The sequence below is a fragment of the Chiloscyllium punctatum genome, chromosome 3, assembly GCF_047496795.1.
Source record: "Chiloscyllium punctatum isolate Juve2018m chromosome 3, sChiPun1.3, whole genome shotgun sequence".
Taxonomy (NCBI): Eukaryota; Metazoa; Chordata; class Chondrichthyes; order Orectolobiformes; family Hemiscylliidae; genus Chiloscyllium; species Chiloscyllium punctatum.
The window spans coordinates 139551871-139572830 of record NC_092741.1 but is presented as its reverse complement, the minus strand read 5'-3'; the positions used below and the strand labels follow the sequence as shown (position 1 = coordinate 139572830).

At 39.1% G+C, this 20960-nt stretch overlaps 1 protein-coding gene across 8 annotated transcripts in view; it reads right to left on the bottom strand.

Moving 5' to 3' along the window:
- The window catches only part of LOC140465695 (kinase D-interacting substrate of 220 kDa-like), a 149387-nt gene that overhangs the window by 100996 nt on the left and 27431 nt on the right, over window positions 1-20960 (bottom strand). For 7 of the 8 annotated variants that reach the window (XM_072561336.1, XM_072561353.1, XM_072561359.1 and 4 more), the window contains exons 6-10: window positions 19439-19540; window positions 18364-18462; window positions 4162-4359; window positions 3001-3099; window positions 1990-2088 (exon numbers count right to left, since the gene is read on the bottom strand). In XM_072561336.1, the coding sequence (XP_072417437.1) occupies window positions 1990-2088; window positions 3001-3099; window positions 4162-4359; window positions 18364-18462; window positions 19439-19540 (597 nt within the window). The remainder of the gene's footprint in view (window positions 1-1989; window positions 2089-3000; window positions 3100-4161; window positions 4360-18363; window positions 18463-19438; window positions 19541-20960) is intronic. The other variant, XM_072561344.1, reaches the window with a different exon arrangement.

Here is a 20960-nt window from a genome sequence, read left to right as displayed (position 1 = left end):
AAGGAAAGATATACTGGCTTTGAAGGCAGTCCAAAAAAACATTGTTTGGCTGATACCTCGATAGGAATGTCTTATGGAAAGTTGAACAATTCAGCCTGTAATCATTAGAGGTCAAAAGAACGAGATGCAACCTGATTAAAACTACAAGATTCTTAGGGGAAATGACAAAAGATGCAGAAAGATTGTTTCCCTTGTGAAGGAGTCTAGGACCAGACAGCCTAATCTCAGAATAAGGGGTTGCACTTTTAAGACAGAGACAAGAAGGAATTTCTTCTCTCAGGATATAGTGAAACAGTGGAATTCTTTTCTGCACCATGGCTGTTATGGCTGGGTCATTAAGTATATTTAAGGCAAAGATAGACAAATTTTCAACAGGCAATGGATTTTACAAGAAAGAAGCAAAGTGGAGTTTAGGAATATCAGTCATTTTGCCTGGTAGAGCAGACCCAATGGGCTAAATGGCCTATTTCTGCTCCTATGTCTCATGGTCTTTTTCTTTTAACCTTCTGGGCAGTAAGAGGTTGAGTGGCAGTCCTTAACAATTATCATGTCACTCAGATGGTGCTTGGATTGGCAACTATTAGAATTAGGCAAAAGTTTGCATAAACCGCATCATCTGCCGACAATAGCTGCCACCTCCAAGTGGACGCCACCACCAGGGATATATTTCCCTCCCCACCCCTTTCCCTTAAGACCGTTCCCTCCGTGACTATCTGGTCAGATCCACGCCCTCCCCAACAATCCATCTTCCCCTGCCACTGCAGGAATTGCAAAATCTGTGCCCACACCTCCCTCTAAGGCCCCAAAAGAGCCTTCCACATCCATCAAAGTTTCAGCTGCACATCCACCAATGTCATTTCTTCTATCTGCTGCTCCCAATGCGGTCTCCTCTACATTGGGGAGACTGGATGCCTTCTCACAGAGCGCTTCAGGGAACATCTCTGGGACACCCGCACCAATCAACCCCACCGCCCCGTGGCCCAACATTTCAACTTCCCCTCCCACTCTGCCGAGGACATGCAGGTCCTGGGCCTCCTCCACTGCCACTCTTTGACCACTAAACGTCTGGAGGAAGAACGCCTCATCTTCTGCCTCGGAACACTTCAACCCCAGGGCATCAACGTGGACTTCACCAGTTTCCTCATTTCCCCTCCCCCCTCAACTTACCCTAGTTCCAACCTTCCAGCCCAGCACCATCCTCATGACCTGTCCTACCTGCCAATCTTACTTCCCACCTATCCGCTCCACCCTCTCCTCTGACCTATCACTTTCATTCCCACACCCATCCACCTACTGTACTCTTTGCTACATTCTCCCCAGCTCCACCCCCCTCCAATTTATCTCTCCACCCCGGAGGCTCCTTGCCTTCAATCCTGATGAAGGGCTTTTGCCCGAAACGTCGATTTTCCTGCTCCTCGGATGCTGCCTGACCTGCTGTGCTTTTCCAGCACCACTCTAATCTAGACCATTAGAACTAACTTACTGTAGAGAGTTTGCAGTGCAATAAACTTACAAATGCAACAACTTTGCACAACCACAATGTTTGGTGAGATGATACGTATGTCAGGTTAATAATGGGGAAATTCAAATTGGAAGACATTTACAACTGATATGTGATTTCCGTCACTGCAAGTTGTTGGCTGATTTTCAAAATATTGAATTGTGCGCAGCATTCAGACTCCATTATTTCCTCAGTTATATCTCGACTGTGAAATTTTAATTAATTCCAGAATCAATCTATATAATACCTAGCAGATAAAAAAATTACAGAGTCTCAATAGCAACCACACAAGGATTCCTTGCGGTTCCAAATGAGGGAAGAGAAGAAAACCTAATCTAAATTAATTTGACCAGACACATCTGAAAACAGAATCTTCCTTCCTGCAAGAAGCATGAGGTGGGAAAGAAGAAAAGTGACAAGATACCAAAAAGTAATAAGTTTAGGGTAAAGTTTATCAGTACAAATTCCAATTAAGTATCCAGCCATACCTTAACGCAAATTTCTGTGTCAGGATTGCACTGAAGAATATCCCTTACTATGGTTGCATTTCCTTTCTCCACAGCCCAATATAGTGCAGTCTTATTATCCTAAAAGGAATATGAGAAAAGTTAGTTTTAGGTAAATGTCTAATTTCACCTAAAAGTTTATTATGTTAAAAGGTCAAAAAAATTTGATCTTCCCTGGGAGTAAATAACATGACAATTTTAAACATCAGCCTTGTCTCAGTGGTATTAGCTTTGCCTCTGAGTGAAAAGGCTGTGGGATGAGCCCTTATTCCAGAGAATGAAGCAGACAATCAAGACTGGTACTGCAGAACAGTGAAAGAAACTACTTAGCAGAGATTTCCGATTTTGGATAAAACAATGAACAAAGGACCGACCTGGTGGTTGCAAAAGATTTTGTTTTTTTTTTGAAACAGTAGCAGACAACTCCTCGTGACTAAGGAAAACATTTATTCTTCAATCTGTAATATTCAGCATATGTTATGTCGTCACTTCCCTTATTGAAATTTCTGACATTGTTATATGCAAACTGGCTACTACATCTCCCTTCATCACAACAGTGACTACCTTTCACAGCATCGTGTGAACTATTAATCACTTCAGGACATCCAAAGTTAGTGAAAAAGTACCCAAGTGCAGATTCGCTCCTTCATTTCAAAACAATTCTTAATACCATCTGACTTTGTTGAGTGTACCATTCAGTAGCCCTGTCAACAATAACCCTGCAATATTTTAAACTACCAAAGCACCATACGCGTCATGACTACATTCACCACACTAATGTCTTAAATTTCAATACCTCTCCATATAATTTAAGTTTGTGTTTCATCTCCATTCCTGAGATACTGGGTGGTAGAGGAAGTATTTGATCGTTACGATCTGCATTTATAATTTTCTATTTGGTGGATAACCTTATTTTTTTAAAAATCAAACTATTATTAACAACTGAAATAAAATAACTTCATATCTTTTGTAATGGTTTATGTTTAGACTTACTGTTCCCTTTATATCTATGTCCGCATATTTTTGCAGCAAAGCTCTGACAATCTCCACATGTCCACCTTTCACAGCACCAATTAAGACAGTGTCTCCACTCTGGAAAGAAAATGCACGTACAGCACGATGAAAATTTGCTCAATAACCATAACCACAATATTGGAAAATTAAAAGGCTTAACACTTCAGTTAGATCAGTAGGCTGTATGGCTGGTTTACGACGCAGAATGACACCAACTGCGCCTGTTCAATTCTTGTACTGCCTGAGGTTATCCCAAAGATTCCATCTTCTCAACATCTCCCCTCATCCAAGGTGTGTTGCTCCACAGGTTAAACCACCAGAGGTCACTTTCGAAGGAGAGAGCAGCCTTATGGTCCTTTAGGATCATGACCCTTTTTAAACAGTGCTTATTTTGGGCTTCATTTGTGTGTTTGCAAAGTTTAAACCTACTTTTGAACAAACCTTTGCAAACAGCTATCCAAGTCAATAATTTAATTAAAAGCAAAGTACTGTTTTGATCTGAAAGATACTACCAGACTGGAGAAACTCAGGTAGTCTGGTAGCATCAACAGAGAGAGAAACATAGATAACGTTTTTGAGGAAGATACGACTTTCTTTAGAACTGAACATCCAAAGTTGCTTCTCTCCTCATAAGCATTACTAGGCTTGTTCAATTTCTCCAGCACCATGTTTTCATTCCATTTATTTAATTATTGTTTTCTTTTAGGTACATACATACTCAAAAGGATTACTATCAATTACAGAATTAGAACCTAATCTTAACAATACTATTGTGATGAGGTGCTACCTTACAAAGAGTTAATCAACCCCAATGTCTAAAGGTTTCCTTGCAGCAAGCTGTGAAAATGAATGAGCAAATGCCCAGCGAGCTAATCTGCTTGGAAAAGGATAGTGTGGCAGAGAAGAAAATATGAATAAAGATTCAAGACATATCAAAATTACAAAATCCATTTATAAGATATTTATATGCCAAATAATTGTTAATGAAGTCACCTGCAAAATCCATTTGCAGGTGACGTCATTAAATTATATGGCATATCCACATCATAATAGCAAAGGGACTTTGAAACAAGCTTTTGTGTGAGAGCATGAATTTGCATTAACCTCAAGAAACTCAAGAAGAAATTAACAAATACAAACCCTGTCAGGGATGTTGACGTAAGTGCCAGCGTCCAACAGATCCTGAACAATTTCAATGTGTCCTTCCTTAGCAGCAATCATCAAGGCTGTATTCCCATCTTTGTCAGTCAGATTAACGTTTGGATTGTACTTCAATAACTCCTTCACTCCTTCAGTGTAGCCACCTTTAACTGCCACGATTAGAGCAGTCATAGAGTTCTACAAGATGATGTGGAAAAATTACAGGTTTTTAAAAAAAATACTTTTCTAAAATAGATGAGTATCATTTATTTCTTTTGCAAAGTCAGAAATACTAACAAATAGACACTGCTGAAAAAGATATTTTATTAAGTGTTTGGCTTTGCGCTCATCAGGATAATTCATAAAAACAGCAATTAATAGTCCAAATGTTGGTTTTCCCGTTGTATTGGTATTCTTGTGAATTGTTCTCATGAGTGAGAGGTGAAAAGCTTCAACAAAATGTGTTTTTTTCAGCAATACTCAAGTTATGTACTACCAAACAGCTAAGCAAATATAGAGATGTGCTATTTCTTGCTGCAGTGGACACACAGTAAAGACCAAGAGTAGTCTGTGGATGAATCAAAGTAGGGAGGTGAGAGACAACTGAACCAGACAGGGTGTGTAAAAATTAAAAATACTTTAAAACCTCAGCCAAAGAATGTTGTCAAATACGGATTACAGCTCTGCAGGGGCAGGAGATCAAGATCTCTGTCGAGGACTCCTGGGATATATTCCCGAGACTTCCCACAAATTCTTTTCTTGGCTCTTCTCCCAGTACCAGTTTCTTCCTAACATAGCTATCTCTCAGAAGTGATTTTAAACTTCGTGGGGAAATTGGAGCAGAGAAAACAAACTGAATTGCAAAGTCGACTGAACCAAGGGACTGGACAGGTAGCCGACACAAAGAGAAACAGAGCAGTGAATCGGCTGAGTGCCAGGTTTGAGAGAAATTGGTGCAATAAGTCATAAATAATTGTAGAAACAAACATTGAGGAATCAACCAACCAGACTGCAGTTAGTATGAGTGCGTGCATGCATGCACATATGCTGTGGACCATACACATATAATTCACTTCAGACTGGGCAAATTATGCAAATGTCGTTGGCAGACGAGTCATAAAACACATTTAGGAGAGTTTCATAGGACATAGAACAGCACAGCCCAGGACAGGTCCTTCATCCCTCGATGCTGTGCCAACCTTTTATCCTACTCGAAGATCAAACTAACCTACATACCCTTCATTTTACCATCACCCATGTGTCTATCCAAGAGTCACTTAAATGTCGCTAATGTATCTGATTTTACTACCACCACTGGTAGTGCATTCCACACACCCATCACTGTGTGAAGAATCAAGCTTGGACATCTCCTCCAAACCTTCCTCCAATCACCTTAAAATTATGCCCACTTGTGACAGCCATTTTTGCCCTTGGAAAAAGTCTTTGACTACTCACTATCTATGCGTCTCATCATCTTGTACACTTCTATCAAGTCGCCACTCACCCTTCTATGCTCCAATGAGAAAAGCCTTAATTCCCTTAACCTTCCTTCATAAGACATGCCCTCTCGTCCAGGCAGCATCCTGGTAAGTTTCCTCTGCACCCTCTCTAAAGCTTCCACATGCTTTCTATAATGAGACAACCAGAACTAAACGAGAGTTTCCCAGAATAATATACTTTTGGGTTGAGGTTATTTTAGAGGTTTTAAGGGTTAAACTGTAACTGCACATTAAGCAATCCTCAAAAAGAGAATTGATCGGATGACAAATTTCGCACCAAATCTCAAAGAAATTTGTTGAAAGAGAAAGAGAGGAAAAAAAGTATTTTTAAATCGTTAAAACTTTTTAAACATTGGTAAAGGAATTTGTTTATCCATGCATATAAAACAAAGTTAGCAAGTGGGTACTATGTGCATCAGCAGAGCAAAAATATTTATTGCTAGAGAATGGGTCTACACTAGAGTTTAGAAGAAATCAGATTTTTGATTTTAAAATTTTCAAGGTTATTGGGAATAGGTGGGAATGTGAAGTAATCAGATTAGCAATGAATTTATTGAATGTCAGAGTAGGGTCAAGACCCTGAGGAGGGAGAAAGTGAGCACTGCAGATGCTGGGGAACATGTGGAAGAGTATGATGTATGGAAAAGCACAGCAGGTCAGGGAGCATCAGAAGAGCAGGAACTTCGATGTTGAGCATAAGCTCTTCATCAAAATAACTGAGAGGCCAACTCCTTCTCCAAACTGATATGTTCGTAATTGTTCACATGATTTTATTGAAACACAAAATTCTGAGTGGGACTACCAGGATAAATGCCAAGAGGCTGTTTCCCTTGGGCAAAGTGTCTAAGGAGACGTAAACAGAAAAAGTATTGATTATTTAGGACTAAGCTGAGAGAATACTCTCTACCCAGGAGATAGAAAACCTCCTGAATTCTCTTCATAATTAGGTGGGGGATGGTCAGACACCAAATGTGCTCAAGACTTGAATTAACAGATTTCTGGACACCAAAGAAAATTAAACAATATGGGAAAAAACTTGCAGGAAAATGGGGTTGAACAAGAACAAGGACAGGAGTAGGCAATTCAGTCAATCAAGCCTGCTCTGCAATTTGATACATTGAGATGGAGATGAGATCAGCAATGTCACATTTCTGCCTGGTCTCTTTAATCCTTCAATCCATCACTAATTAAAAATCTGCCTACTGCCTCAAATTTACTTAATGTCCTGAAACCCACCACACTCTGGGGTGAATTCCACAGATTCATGATCCTTTGAGGCAAGTAATTTCTCATGTGTTTTAAATCTGCTACCCGTTATGCTAAAATTGTAACTTTGTGTTCTAAAACGCCCCTCATGAGCAACTGTCCTTTCTACGACTACTTTGTCAATCCTTTCAGTATCTTATATACCTCAATTGGATATCTTCTCATTCTTTTAAATTTCAGCTTAAACTGGTCAATCTCACTTCATAAGAAAAAGCTCCCCCCCCCCCCCCCCAAGTAATCTAGTGAACCTCCTCTGAATTGCCTCCAATCCAACTACATCCTTCCTCAAGTAAGGAACCAAGGTTGTACGCAATGCTCCTGGTGCAGTCTACCTAATACAATTCCAGTAGCATTTCCCTACTTTTTATAGTATATAGCAACTAATGCAAAAATTCCATTTGCCTTCCTTATTATTACTTGCTCCATTCATGATAATGAAGGTTGGAACAAGGACATACAGCCTTCTCCTTATGATGAAAGGGATTGCTTTGTAACAACATCAAAAGCTGACTTGGAATGAAGAGGCAAATGTACTACAGCTCAAGTCATTCATTCCTAATGAAGGGCTTTTGACTGAAACGACAATTCTTCTGCTCCTCGGATGCTGCCTGTCCTGCTGTGCTTTTCCAGCATCACACTCTTGACTGCAGATCAAGTCGTCCCTGGTTAAAATACAGGATTGGCTGACTCACAGTACATTTGTGCAGGAGTTCCCCAGGACAGTGTCCTAGACCCAACCAACTTCAGTTGCTTGATCAATGACAGTCCCTCCAGCATGCTGATGATTGCACAATGTTCAGCACTATTCACAACCCCTCAGATACTGAAATAGTTCATGTTCAAATACAGCAAGATCTGAATAACATTCAGACTTGGGCTAGCAAATGCAAGTAACAATCAGACCACAAAAATGTCAGGCAATGACCATCTCCAATAAGAAACAATCTCACCACCATCTTGAAATTCTATGGTGTTACCATCACTATTTACCCACTAACAACATTCTGGGCTGACTACTGATTAGAAACCCAACTGGACTTACCATATAAATACAGATACATGGCAACAAGAGCAGATCAGAGACCAAGAACATTGAGGAGTAATTAATCTCCTGTCTCTACATCTACCAGGCACAAATCAGGAATGTGATGCAACATTCCCCACTTGCATGATAGGTGCATCTTCAACAAGACTGAAGAAGCCTGACACCATCCAGTACACAGCAGCCCTCTTGACTGGCACCGCATCCACATCTTCAACACAGACACTCAACATTGTGTATGCTCTACAAGATGACACTGCAAAAATTCACCAAAGTGCCTTAGACAGCACCTTCCAAACCTACAACCACTTCCATCCAGAAGGGCAAGGAGAGTAGATTTTTAAATAACAAGGGAGTCAAGTCAAAGGTTATTGGAGAGGTAGGTGGGAATTTGATCAATCACGGTCTTATGTATGGTGGCGAAGAGTAGGGGAGCCAATGGTCACTCCTGTTCCTAGTTAACATCTTCATATGGAGAATGGGATTGTTATTTATTTTATGATATGATATGCAATATTTAAAAAATTTAAAAAGTTAAAAATGAATCAAGAAACAGATTAGACTTAGGTGAGAAACTAATAGGAGACAGTGAGGAATTACTTGTATTTCAGTTTGAGAAAGAGACGTCCAGAAGTGATAAGATTCCCCCTGGGTCAAAGAGATGTACAGAACGGAAACAAACCCTTCGGTCTAACTCATCCATGCCGACCAGATATCCCAACTCCAACCTAGTCCCACCTGCCAGCACTTGGCCCATATCCTTCCAAACCCTTTCTATTCATATACCCATCCAGATCCCTTTGAAATGTTGCAATTCTACTAGCCTCCACCACTTCCTCCTCCACACACATACCACCCTCTGCGTGAAAAAATTGCCCTTAGGTCTCTTGTATATCTTTCCCCTCTCACCCTAAACCTATGCCCTCTAGTTCTGGACCTCCCCACCACAGCGAAAAGACTTTGCCTATTTATCCTATCCATACCCCTCATGATTTTATAAACATCCATAAGGTCACCCCTCAGTGTCCAACGCTCCAGGGAAAACAGCCCCAGCCTATTAAACCTCTCCCTATAGCTCAAATCCTCCAACCCTGGCAATACCCTTGTAGATCTTTTCTGAACCCGTTCAGGTCTCACAACATCCTTCCGTTCGAAGGAGACTAGAATTGAATGCAATATTCCAAAAGTGACCAAACCAACATCCTGTACAGCCTCTCAACATGACCTCCCAACTCCTGTACTCAATACTCTGATCAATAAAGGAAAGCATACCAAACGCCTTGTTCACTATCATATCCAGTTGAGATTCTACTTTCAAGAATGTATGAACCTGCACTCCAAGATCACTTTGTTCCGTTCCATTCAGCGTACAAGTCCTGCTAAGATTTGTTTCCAAAATGCAGCACCTCGCATTTATCTAAATTAAACTCCATCTGCAACTTCTCAGTCCACTGGCCCATCTGATCGAGATCCCATTGTAATCTGAGGTAACCTTCTTCACTGTCTACTACACCTCCAATTCTGCAAACTTACTAACTACACCTCCTATGTTCACATGCAAATCATTAATATAGATGACGAAAAGTAGTGCACCCAGCATCGATCTATGTGGCACTCCTCTGGTCACAGGCCTTCAGTCTGAAAGCCAACCATCTACCACCACCCTCTGTCTTCTACCTTTGAGCCAGTTCTGGATTCAAATGGCTAGTTCTCCTTGTATTCCATGAGATCTAACCTTACCAACCAGTCTCCCATGGGGAACTTTGTCGAACGCCTTACTGAAGTCCATACAGATCACATCTACACTCTGCCCTCATCAATCCTCTTTGTTACTTCCTCAAAAAACTCAATCAAGTTTATGAGACATGATTTCCCACGCACAAAGCCATGCTGACTATCCCTAATCAGTCCCTGCCTTTCCAAATACATGTACATCCTGTCCCTCAGGATTCCCTCCAACAACTTGCCCACCACCGACATCAGGCTCACTGGTCTATAGTTCCCTGACTTGTCCTTACCACTGCTCTTAAACAGTGGTATCATGTTAACCAACCTCCAGTCTACCTGCACCTCACCTGTGACTATTGATGATACGAATATCTCAGCAAGAGGCCTAGCAAACACTTCCCTAACTTCCCATAGAGTTCTAGGGTACAGCTGATCAGGAAAACCATTACATTAGATTTTTAGAATTAAGCTGAGAAAAGTGGTGGTTCATGCCAGATTCACAACATAATACATAATTGAAGGAAGATTCAACTTCCTATTCATATAAAGGATCTAAGAGCAATGTACGTTCTTCCTTCATGCTAACCAACCTCCTTACCTCATATAAAACCAAAAAACAAGCTAATCAGCCTTTTGTGTTCTGACACGAATGATGACCTAAGGGGCAACTTTTTCACGCAGAGGGTGGTACGTGTATGGAATGAGCTGCCAGAGGAAGTGGTGGAGGCTGGTACAATTGCAACGTTTAAGAGGCATTTGGATGGGTATATGAATAGGAAGGGTTTGGTGGGATATGGGCCAGGTGCTGGCAAGTGGGACTAGATTGGGTTGGGAATCTGGTCGGCATGAACAAGTTGGACCGAAGGGTCTGTTTCCATGCTGTATATCTCTATGACTCTATGATAATACTCAGTTTACCTCAGCCGTCCATCATTTCAAAACTATCAAGCTTTTCACTATATCCGTGATGGATGTGCTGAAACTTGCACCAAATAAACATTAGAATTAAACAAAATGCTAAACTAAACATTTACAACATCAGAGTCATACTTGACCCTGAGATGAGCCTCCATCCACAACGAGGGTTGCAGCAGGAGATGAGCTGTGCCAGCAGCAGAGTGTGAATAGATGTCATTGCATTCTCCCAAGCTGATAACCTGCAGGTAATTTGCACATCAACCAGGAGAGATCAAAGTTTAGTGCCTTTTATAACTGTGTAAATTTAGGTTCAGTCTGATCCTTATTTACTTGTGGCTTCATGAACAGCTATTTTGGGTTAATGTTGTCCTCTTTTACAAAGTCACTTTAATCTATCAAGGTTGCATTAAAATCAGTGATAGAGGTCGAATATTGATAGTCCACTTTCACTCCAATTGCAACACTTCATAACCTTGAGGTCAGGCAGAACTATGATGCCTGCACTAAATTCTCCTCATCCATCACCCTGTACTCACTGATCTATGCAGATATCTGATTAAAATGTATCAGATTTAGAGTTCTTTTCTTTACTTTGTATTCTTGTAAGTCCAAGATCGCTGCCTTTCCTTATCTCAGGAACTTCAACCAGTGATAAACTCTCACATTTGTACAGCACCAATCTTGTTCAATGATGACTTCAATCATTTCATTACTGCTGGATGTGCTTTCAGATATTGTAATCTTTACCCAGGAAAGTCTCTCTCCAACTACTGAGCCTTTCTGCATTTCTTTCATTAAGTTGTGCCCTAAAAATCATCACTTCCCTCCAAAATCTTTGGTTCTCATTTTGTTGCGTTAAATTTTGTTTCATAATACGCTCGTGAAGCATCTTGGGATGTTTTAGTACACTAAATACAAAGTTGTTACTGATCTTACTTTCTGTTTATGGAACATTCCTTTCATGCAAAATTAAGTGCCTCATTTGCATTCTGCAAACCACTAGATGTAAACCACTTCAGAATATCATGAGGATTCAATAATTTCACTTCTATTTTCCTAGTTAGCTATACTTCGATTATATTTGTCACACTGTGGTCACCAATTGCCACTGTAGCCACAAACGTCTGCACCTTATTTTGAGTGCTTGTTTCAAGCCACCTTTCAAAGCGCACTGGGATGGTAATGATGTCAGTGAACTAGCCTCAAGGTCTCAGCAAATGTTCAGGGTAATGGGTTTCAAATATACCTATGCAACGCATAAAATTTAAAATCAATTAATAAAATCTGGAATTGAAAGTTAGTCTTGGTGTTATTGTCAACGTCAAATTACAATCAATTTTTCATAAAAACATGTTCATTACGTCCTTAGGAAAAGGGAATCTGCCTTTCTTAAAATGGTCGGGTCCACACGCGATTCAGATCCTAATAATAAGTTTGACTCTGAAATAACTGCAAAGAGGCAGTATCCTGTCACCAAGTTACCTTTTATTTATTATTGCACAGTATATTGGCTGTGGCCAACCAGTTCAGAGTCAGTCCTCAATTGAGAAGTTGCTATGCGCCTGGCTTTTTTAAAATTTTGTCCCTTTGTGCCCTACACTGAGGAGACTCTAAATCTCCTGGTTATACCCTTTTTTCTCCCCTCACATTAACGCCTAACTGTGGTATCTGTTGGCTATAGATTTTTTACTGTACTAAAATTGTAAAGATAAAGCCACTTGTTCAGAGATGAAAAGGATAACTAAAAATATTATGGTAGCGAGTTTTTATTTGATTTTTCTACATATTGTGTTCAGATATTCAACCAGAGGCGGCAGTAACCAGAACAAATTCTCACAACAAATTCCAATGACTACTGAACTCATGCAATATATGTGGAAAATCATAATACAGCAGCTGCAAGTGTACAGCAAGTGTAGTCCCTTAATTGACACACGTTGCAACAAACTTGATTCAGCAGGAATAGTTCATTTCAAATTCAGAGGGATTGATTTATGGGAGGGATCGTCTATGAAAAGGCTCTACAGGCACAGACAGGGTGTGTGCTTCTAAGACGAGTACTTTAAAACTTAAATAAGGGCAATTAGGAGGTCACAAAAGCAGAGTTAACTTAAGCAAACCAGCAGACAAGATTAAGGAATAAGTCAATACAGGTGCAGTGGCAGCCATTTCAGAGGATATCTCAAAATACTCAGAATAAACACATTCGAATAAGAATGAAAAATTTCAACAGGAGGGCCCACCATTTGTGGTGAACTAAACCAGTTAAAGATGGTGTCAAACTTAGAGAAATCATGTAATTGTGCAAACAAAACTACCAGGTGAGAAGGTTGAACAGAATAGAAAAAACAAAGAATGACTAAAAGATTAATAACATGTTAACATGAGCGAGAAATATAAAATCAAATAACAAGAGTTTCTATAAATATTTTAAAACAGTTAACAAAATAGGTAATGATGTTCTAAAAAGTGAGTCTCGAGAATCAATAACAGAAAATGAGGGGATAGCAGATTAACAACATTTTGCCTCAGTCTCCAGTATAGACAATACAAGTGACATCTCAGAAATGGCAATAAATCAGCAAATTGAAGAGAGGGAGGAATAAAAATTACAAAATCACCAGGAAATTGTTGGAGCTATGGGCTAATAAATCCCCGAGTCCTGGTGGATTAAATCCTTGGGTCTCAGAAAAAGGTGGTAAGTGAGATGATTGATGTATTTGTTTTAATTTCCCATTTTTTTCTAGATCGGGAAAGTTTCCACATGATTGTAAATTAGCAAATGTAACTTTTTTATTCAAAAAGCGAGGCAGTTAGAAAGCAGGGAATTACAGGCTAGTTAGCTTGATATCCGTGAAAGCAAAAAGTTAGAAGCTATTATTAAAATTCTAGCCGGGCACATAGAAAAGTTCAAGGTAGTCAGGTAGAGTAAACATAATTTTGTGAAAAGAAATCATGACAAATAAATTCATTGGATTTATCTGAAGTAATAATTCACTTTGGCTAAAAGAGAACCAGTGGATGTACTGTACTTGGACTTACAGGAGGCAGTTGATAAGGTATCAAAGATTATTGTGGAATAATAAGATGATAGAGGGTACCATATTGGCATTGATAGACAATTGGCTAGCTAATAGTCAACATAAATAAGTCATTTTTCTAGGTGGCATGGTATAAAAAGTGCAGTGCCATAGTAATCTGAACTGGAGTGTCAACATTTTACCAGGTAACATGATGGCACAGTGGTTAGCACTGCTGCCTCACAGCGCCAGGTTCAATTCCTGCCTCAAGCAACTGTTTGTGTGGAGTTTGCACATTCTCCCAGTGTCTGCGTGGGTTTCCTCCGGGTGCTCCGGTTTCCTCCCACAGTCCAAAAATGTGCAGGTTAGGTGAATTGGCCATGCTAAATTGCCCGTAGTGTTAGGTGATGGGGTAAATGTAGGGGAATAGGTCTGGGTGGGTTGCTCTTCGGAGGGTCGGTGTGGACTTGTTGGGCCGAAGGGCCTGTTTCCACACTAAGTAATCTAATAATGATAAAAAAGACTTGGGCGAAGGAATGGAAGACACGTTGCTAAATGTGAAGTTACAATGTATATAGGTACATTTTATAGCTTTCTTATCCTCTTCAAATGAGATAGAGATAAGTTAATTCAGTGGGCAAAAGGTCTGGCAAATGGAGCATTTTGAAAGATGTGAATCTGTCCATTTCAGCAAGAAGAATTTTAAAAAGCACATTATCTAAATGGTGAAAGATTGCAGAACTCTGAACTGAAAAGGGACCTTGATGTGCACATGAATCACAAAAGAGGAATATGTAGATATTACAAGTAATTAGGAAAGCCCACTGGAGTTTGTTATTTATTGCAAGCTGAAATGAATACAAAAGGGAGAAGTAAACAGAAGAACTAAGAGCAGGAGTAGGCCATCTGGCCCTTCAAGTCCGCCACACAATAAGATCATGGCTGATCTTTTCGTGGCCTCAGCTCCACTTACCCACGCTCTCACCATAACCCTTAATTCCTTTACTGTTCAAAACAATCTTAGCTTTAAAAACATTCAATAAGGAAGTTTCATCTACTTCACTGGGCATGGAGTTCCACAGATTCACAACTCTCTGGGTGAAGAATTTCCTTCTCAATACAATCCCCCTAATTTTGAGGCTATGCCTTCTTGTCCCAGTTTCACCCGTCAGCTTTACAGGGCACTGATGAGGCCACATCTGGAGTATTGTAACCAGTGTTGGCTTCCTATTTAAAGGAAGGATGCAAAAAAAAAGTGTTAGAAGTAAATCAGAATGACTAATACCTAGAAAAAGTGGGTTGTCTTGCAAGAAAAGATTGGGCAGACGAGGGTCATATCTACTTGAGTTAAGAGAAGTACAAAGTGACTTTTTTGCAAAACATAATATCCTGAGCAGTTTACATCGGGCTGGATGCGAAAATGAGATTTCTCCTTTTGGAGAAATAAAGGACATTAAGACACGGCTAAGGAGAAATCTCTCTCTTAGATGGTCAGAAGTGTTTGAAATTCTCTTCTTGAAAAAGTGGTGGAATCAGAGTCTTTAAATATTTTTAAGATGTAGATGCATGATAACTAAGAGTGAAAGGTTATCAAAGTAGGCAAAAATGTGGGGTTGTAGGCTGATAAATCTCCAGATTCTGGTAATCATTCCAAATTATTTAAGAAAGTGGCCTGAAAATCAACAGATGCATTGCTGACTATCTTTCAAGTCTCGATAGACCCTGGAACAGTTCCTACTCGTTGGTGGGTAGCTAATGTAACCCCTCTATTTAAAGGCGAGAGGCAAAGAGTAAATAGGGAATTATAGACTCGTCAACCTGACATCACAGAATCTCTGCAGCGTGAAAGCAGGCCATTCGGCCCAATTTGTACACACAGATCCTCCAAAGAGGATCCTATCCAGACCCACTCCCTACCCTATCCCTGTAACCCTGTATATTACCATGGTTTATCCACTTAACCTACACATCCCTGGACATTATGGGAAATTTAGCATGGCCAATCAACCTAACCTGCACATCTTTGGACTGTGGGAGGGAACCAGAGCACATGAAGGAAACCCACACAGACAAAAGGGAGAATGTGCAAACTCCACATAAATGTTCAACCGAGTGTGGAGTCGAACCTGGGTCGCTGGCACTGTGAGACAGTAGTGCCAACCACTGAGCAATCATGTCGCCATGGATCAATAATGGGGAAAATGCTAGAGTCTATTATAAAGGAATTAACAGATAAGCATTTGGAAAAGAGTGGCAGGACTGAATTGGACAGAGTAAGCATAGAATTCCAAATCATGCTTGACAAATCTACTGGAATTTTTCAAAGATGAATCCAATTGAGGTAATGAAGGGGATCCAGTGGATATGGTTTACTTGGGTTTTCAAAGATGACTTTCGACAAAGTCTTACATAGATTACTGTATAAAATTAAAACATGTGGGATCTGAGAATACTACATAGAGATAGATAAAAAATAAGTGGGCAGACAGGAAACAAAGTGAGGGATTAAGTGGGTCTTTATCTGAATGGCATGCAGTGACTAGTGGGATATCACAGGTATCAGTGCTTAGACTACAGCTATTCACAATATATTAATGACTTGGAAGTGAAAACCAAATGCAATATCTCCAAACTTGCAGATGACATAGCAGAGTGGGAGGGTGAGCTGTCAGGAGGGTGAAGGAATGCTTCAGCGAGATTTGGACAAGCTGAATGAATGGGTAAATGCATGACAGATGCAGTGGAATGTGGATAAAGGAGAGGTTACTCACTTTTTTTTAGCAAAAACAGAAAGGTAGATGATCATCCAAATGTTGAGATATTAAGAAAGGGGAGTGTGCAGTAACACCTGGGTATCCTCATGCACTAGTTGCTGAAGATAATCATGAATGAGCAGCAGGCAATAAAGGCAGGTGTCCTTCTTAGTGAGAACATTCATTACAGAACAGGATGTCTTGCTGTAATTGTACAAAGCCTTGCTGAAACCACACCCGGAATGAGGATGCAGCTTTGATTTCCTTATCTGAGGAAGGATGCTCTAACTATACAAGGAGTGGAGTGAAGGTTTATCAGCCAGATTCCTGGGATAGTGGGAATGACATATGAGGAGAGGTTAGGATTATATTCACTGGAATTTGGAAGAATTAAATGATACCTCACAGAAACCTATAAATTCTATCAAGGGCAGCACGGTGGCTCAGTGGTTAGCACTGCTGCCCCACAGCGGCAGAGACCCAGGTTTGATTCCAATCTCGGGCAACTGTGTGTGTGGAATTTTGCACATTCTCTCAGTATCTGTGTGGGTTTCCTCTGGGTGCTCAGGTTTCCTCCCACAATCCAAAGATGTGCAGGTTAGGTGAATTGGCCATGTTAAATTGCCCCATAGTATTCAGGAATGTATAGGTTAGGTGCATTAGTCTGGTGTAAATGTAGAGTAATAGGGTAGAGGAATGGGTATGGGTGGGTTACTCTTCGGAGGATTGGTATGACTTGTTGGGCCAAAGAACCTGTTTCCACACTGTAGGTAATCTATTTTATTCTATTCTATTCTATTCTATAAGACTGGACAGAGTAGCTGAAGGGCATTTCTGATGGCAGGAGAACCCAGCAGGAGTCACAGTCTAAGAATAGATGTGAAAAAAAAGGCTGAAATGAGGAGAAATTTATTCACTCAGAGTGGCGAGCCTGAAAATTTTCTATCACAGAAAGCAATTTGAAACTGATTTCAAGGAGTTGAACTTGGGGCTGAAGGGATCAAAAGATATTGGGACAAAGCAGGAACAGGTGGAGTTGGATGATCAGCTACGATTATAATGAAAGCAGCAGCAGGCCAAATGGCCTGTTCCTGCTCCTATTTTCTTTGTAATTCGTATGTTTGTATCTCTCTTGTACGAACTGTTTTAATCCATGCTTAGGTTATACTACAATAGCTGCACCTCACTCTTCTAGAAACAACTTGCATGAAGAACTGTATTTACTATTACATACTATTTACATGGCTACAGACTACATGCTATTGGAAAATGCTAACAAAATCGAGATTGGTGTTTCTCAGCCAAAGAAATGCCACAAGAATATAACCACTTGCACCCAACTGAACACCAATGAAATAAAGTGGAGACAGGTAGTCTCTCTGATAAACTAATTAGTGAAGAGAAAGGGGACAGGGGTCAGGTAACAGGAAAACAAAGTTGAGGTGGCAGGAATGCACGAGCCCAAACATCTGAAAAAAAATCACAAAGCTACTGTTTGTAAAGTTATCTTCACTCTCTAAAAGACTAAGTTTTCCATTTCACAAAACACGAGAGGAAAGTAATGAATAGTCTACTTGAAATACTAAAGTAATATTCATTTTGAATCAATCTACTTCTCACTATTTCACTAGATCTGCCAGATTTAATATTGCAATGTTTTCATAACTAAGTACACTTAAGTTACAATGACAACATCGAAGTAACATATTGCATGGCCCCATAAAAATCAGAGTCATAAATATCAAGCCATTTGCATTATTCCACATAAACTAATTCTTAATTTGGAAGAATCATTCTGCACTCACTTACAACTCAAACTTGATTAAAGAGCTATTCCAAATAGTACTTACACACCAAAGATTTTTTAATTCAACATAAAATCAAATACAGTTAATTGTGGATATTTAGCAACATAATAATTTAAATCTCATTAAAATACATATTAAATGTAGGGATAAATTGTTGGGAATACATACAGCTCCTTCCTGATCAACATCAGCACCCATTTCCAACAAATGCTTCACACACTGAAGATGACCCTTTCTGGCAGCCCATATCAATGGAGTTGTTCCATACTGAAAGAAAATTAGAAAAAAAAAATTTTTTAAGTTTGTGTGAATATACTTTAGATTCTATAATACAGTTAAGACAGCATAAACATGGTTTGTGGAGACCTGTCAAAACCTTGAACCAGGTTATATTTGCAACCAACCTCAGTGTCAAGTGAACTGCCTCTCTGAAGTCCTGATTACAATTGTTTTGTACACAAATCAATTAAAAAAAGGTAAACACAAGATTTGAAACCATTTATATATAGTACTATAATAGTATTATTTATAGCTGAGTCAAAAGCTGCATTCCTGAGCAATTGAGAAGTACATTTAATATGGTCTGCGCTGTTTCTTTCATTTTGGAGTGATTGAATGTATGGAATTGGTCAGATCTGTGTGTCAGGAGTTACATGTGGGCCAGATCAAGTAAAAAAAAATGGCAGATTTCCTTCCCTAAAAGACATCAGTAAACCAAGAGTTTGCAACAACCAACCATGGCTATATGCTCGCCATTTGACTAGATATCTTTTAATTCCAGGTATTAATTGATTACAAATTTTACTAGTTGCAATTCAATCTCAAGTCCCCAGAACATTATCTAGGACTGTGAATTTCTAGTGATGAGATGACCAAAAAACCACCATCTACTAATGTGGCGGGGAAATTGTGTTTGACATGTTTATTAAAATGTTTTAAGACTGCAACAAGTAGTGTCAATAAAGGAAAACCACTTAGATTTTCAAAAAGCATTTAATAAGGTGCATTTTTTAAAATTTATTGAACAAGTTAAGAACTCATGGGTTTCAGGCAAAATATTAGCAGTGACACATTCAACTTATCAGAGATAGAAAGTAGGGTTAAATGGGTCCTTTTCAGGTTGGGAATTTGTAACTAGGAATGTGCCACTAGTTCTGCATTTATCAGATGACGATAATATTTTTGTTGCACTTCTATGCAAATGCCAGTAGCAAGTATTTTATGCTATCTATTACAGACTTACTTTGTCAGAGCAGTTGACCTTGGCGCCGTGTTGCAGCAAAAGTTCAACAATTTCATGATGTCCTCGTCCAGCTGCCCAAATAATAGGGTAAACGCTATACTGCTGGCGAAAATGCAAATCTGTCACTAATTGATCATTAAAACAGATGTTTTAAGAGAAAACAAAAAATGATAAAAATTGCATTTCATTAAGTGCATATTTAAAATATACAAGTAAATCACAGCCAACTTTGATAGTTCACTTTGTGAATCTAGCAGTAATTTCAAGGTTTGCTGCAAGTATTTGTAACTGGGTGAAAGGATTCAGGAAAAAAAAAGTTTAATCAAGTACATCAAGGCTTTATACAGCAGGGAAGCATTTGGAGTAAAATTAAGCACAGTGAGTCTGGAAGGGGCAGTGAAAGCAATAAAAAGTAAGAAGATATAAGTAACCAAAATCATATCAGGAAAAATTAGAAAAACAAACTAAAAATACTACCAAAATGCATAAAGATTATACAGGAAATTAGATGAATTAATAGCAAATATAGAAATAAGTTTGATCTCACATCAATTACAGCAACAAGACAGCAAATCAATCGAGGTTAGGAACTAAGTACTGCAAGACGCCTAACTTTGATAAGAGTCAGAAAATGGAAAAGGAGATGGGGTAAATCTGTTTTTATTCAATCCTTTACTGGCAAAGAGAGAAAAAAAAAGTGGGCTCAGTTTGGGTGGAGTTAAGAAACAACATGAGACACAAAAGCTTTTTGGTTGCTGTTGTTCAGAGAACAAAACCATAAATTATAGATGCATATAATAAGAATGATATAGCAATGATGGAGAAGATTTAATCTTCATATAAAACAGGGCAAATTAAATTTACTATAATGGCATGAAGAATGAGTTTGTATAAATGCATCAAGGCAGAGAGTAGATCAGAATGTCAAGGAGGCAGTAGGCCACGTATTATTTGAAACCAACATTATGCAATGAGAAAGGGATAATTAATATATTTATTGTACAGGAAAGAGTGACCATAATACATTCAAATTTTATTTTAAGCTTTAAAGTGATTCAGTAGTCCAAAACTAGTTTTTCATTAAAGAATGCAAACTACTTGGATAGAAGGGTTGAGTAGGTGAAGGCAGACTCAAAAGGCATTAAAAAGAGATGGCGTTAAAACAAGAAAAAGTTCCCAAGTAAAGAATATATCATTTGCAGCAAACAAAACATACATAAACTTGGTTCTAGCATGGCTAACAACAGCAACTGAAGTTATTATTAGATCAAAAAAAGTGGTTTATATAATTTTAACAAAATAGTACAGCTATTTTTTCCAACTCATCAAATCTTAGGCGAACTGTATACATGATCTACATATGTAGAGTTTATGTTTTGATTACATCTGTTTGTTACACACTGAAAATTTACACTACACTGAATGAGTTTAAAAATAAATGGAATGTTGAGGAGTGAGGCTTTTCTTTCAGTCATAGGATGAGCATCATTTATTGCCTTTCCCTCATAGCCCTTAAGGGCTG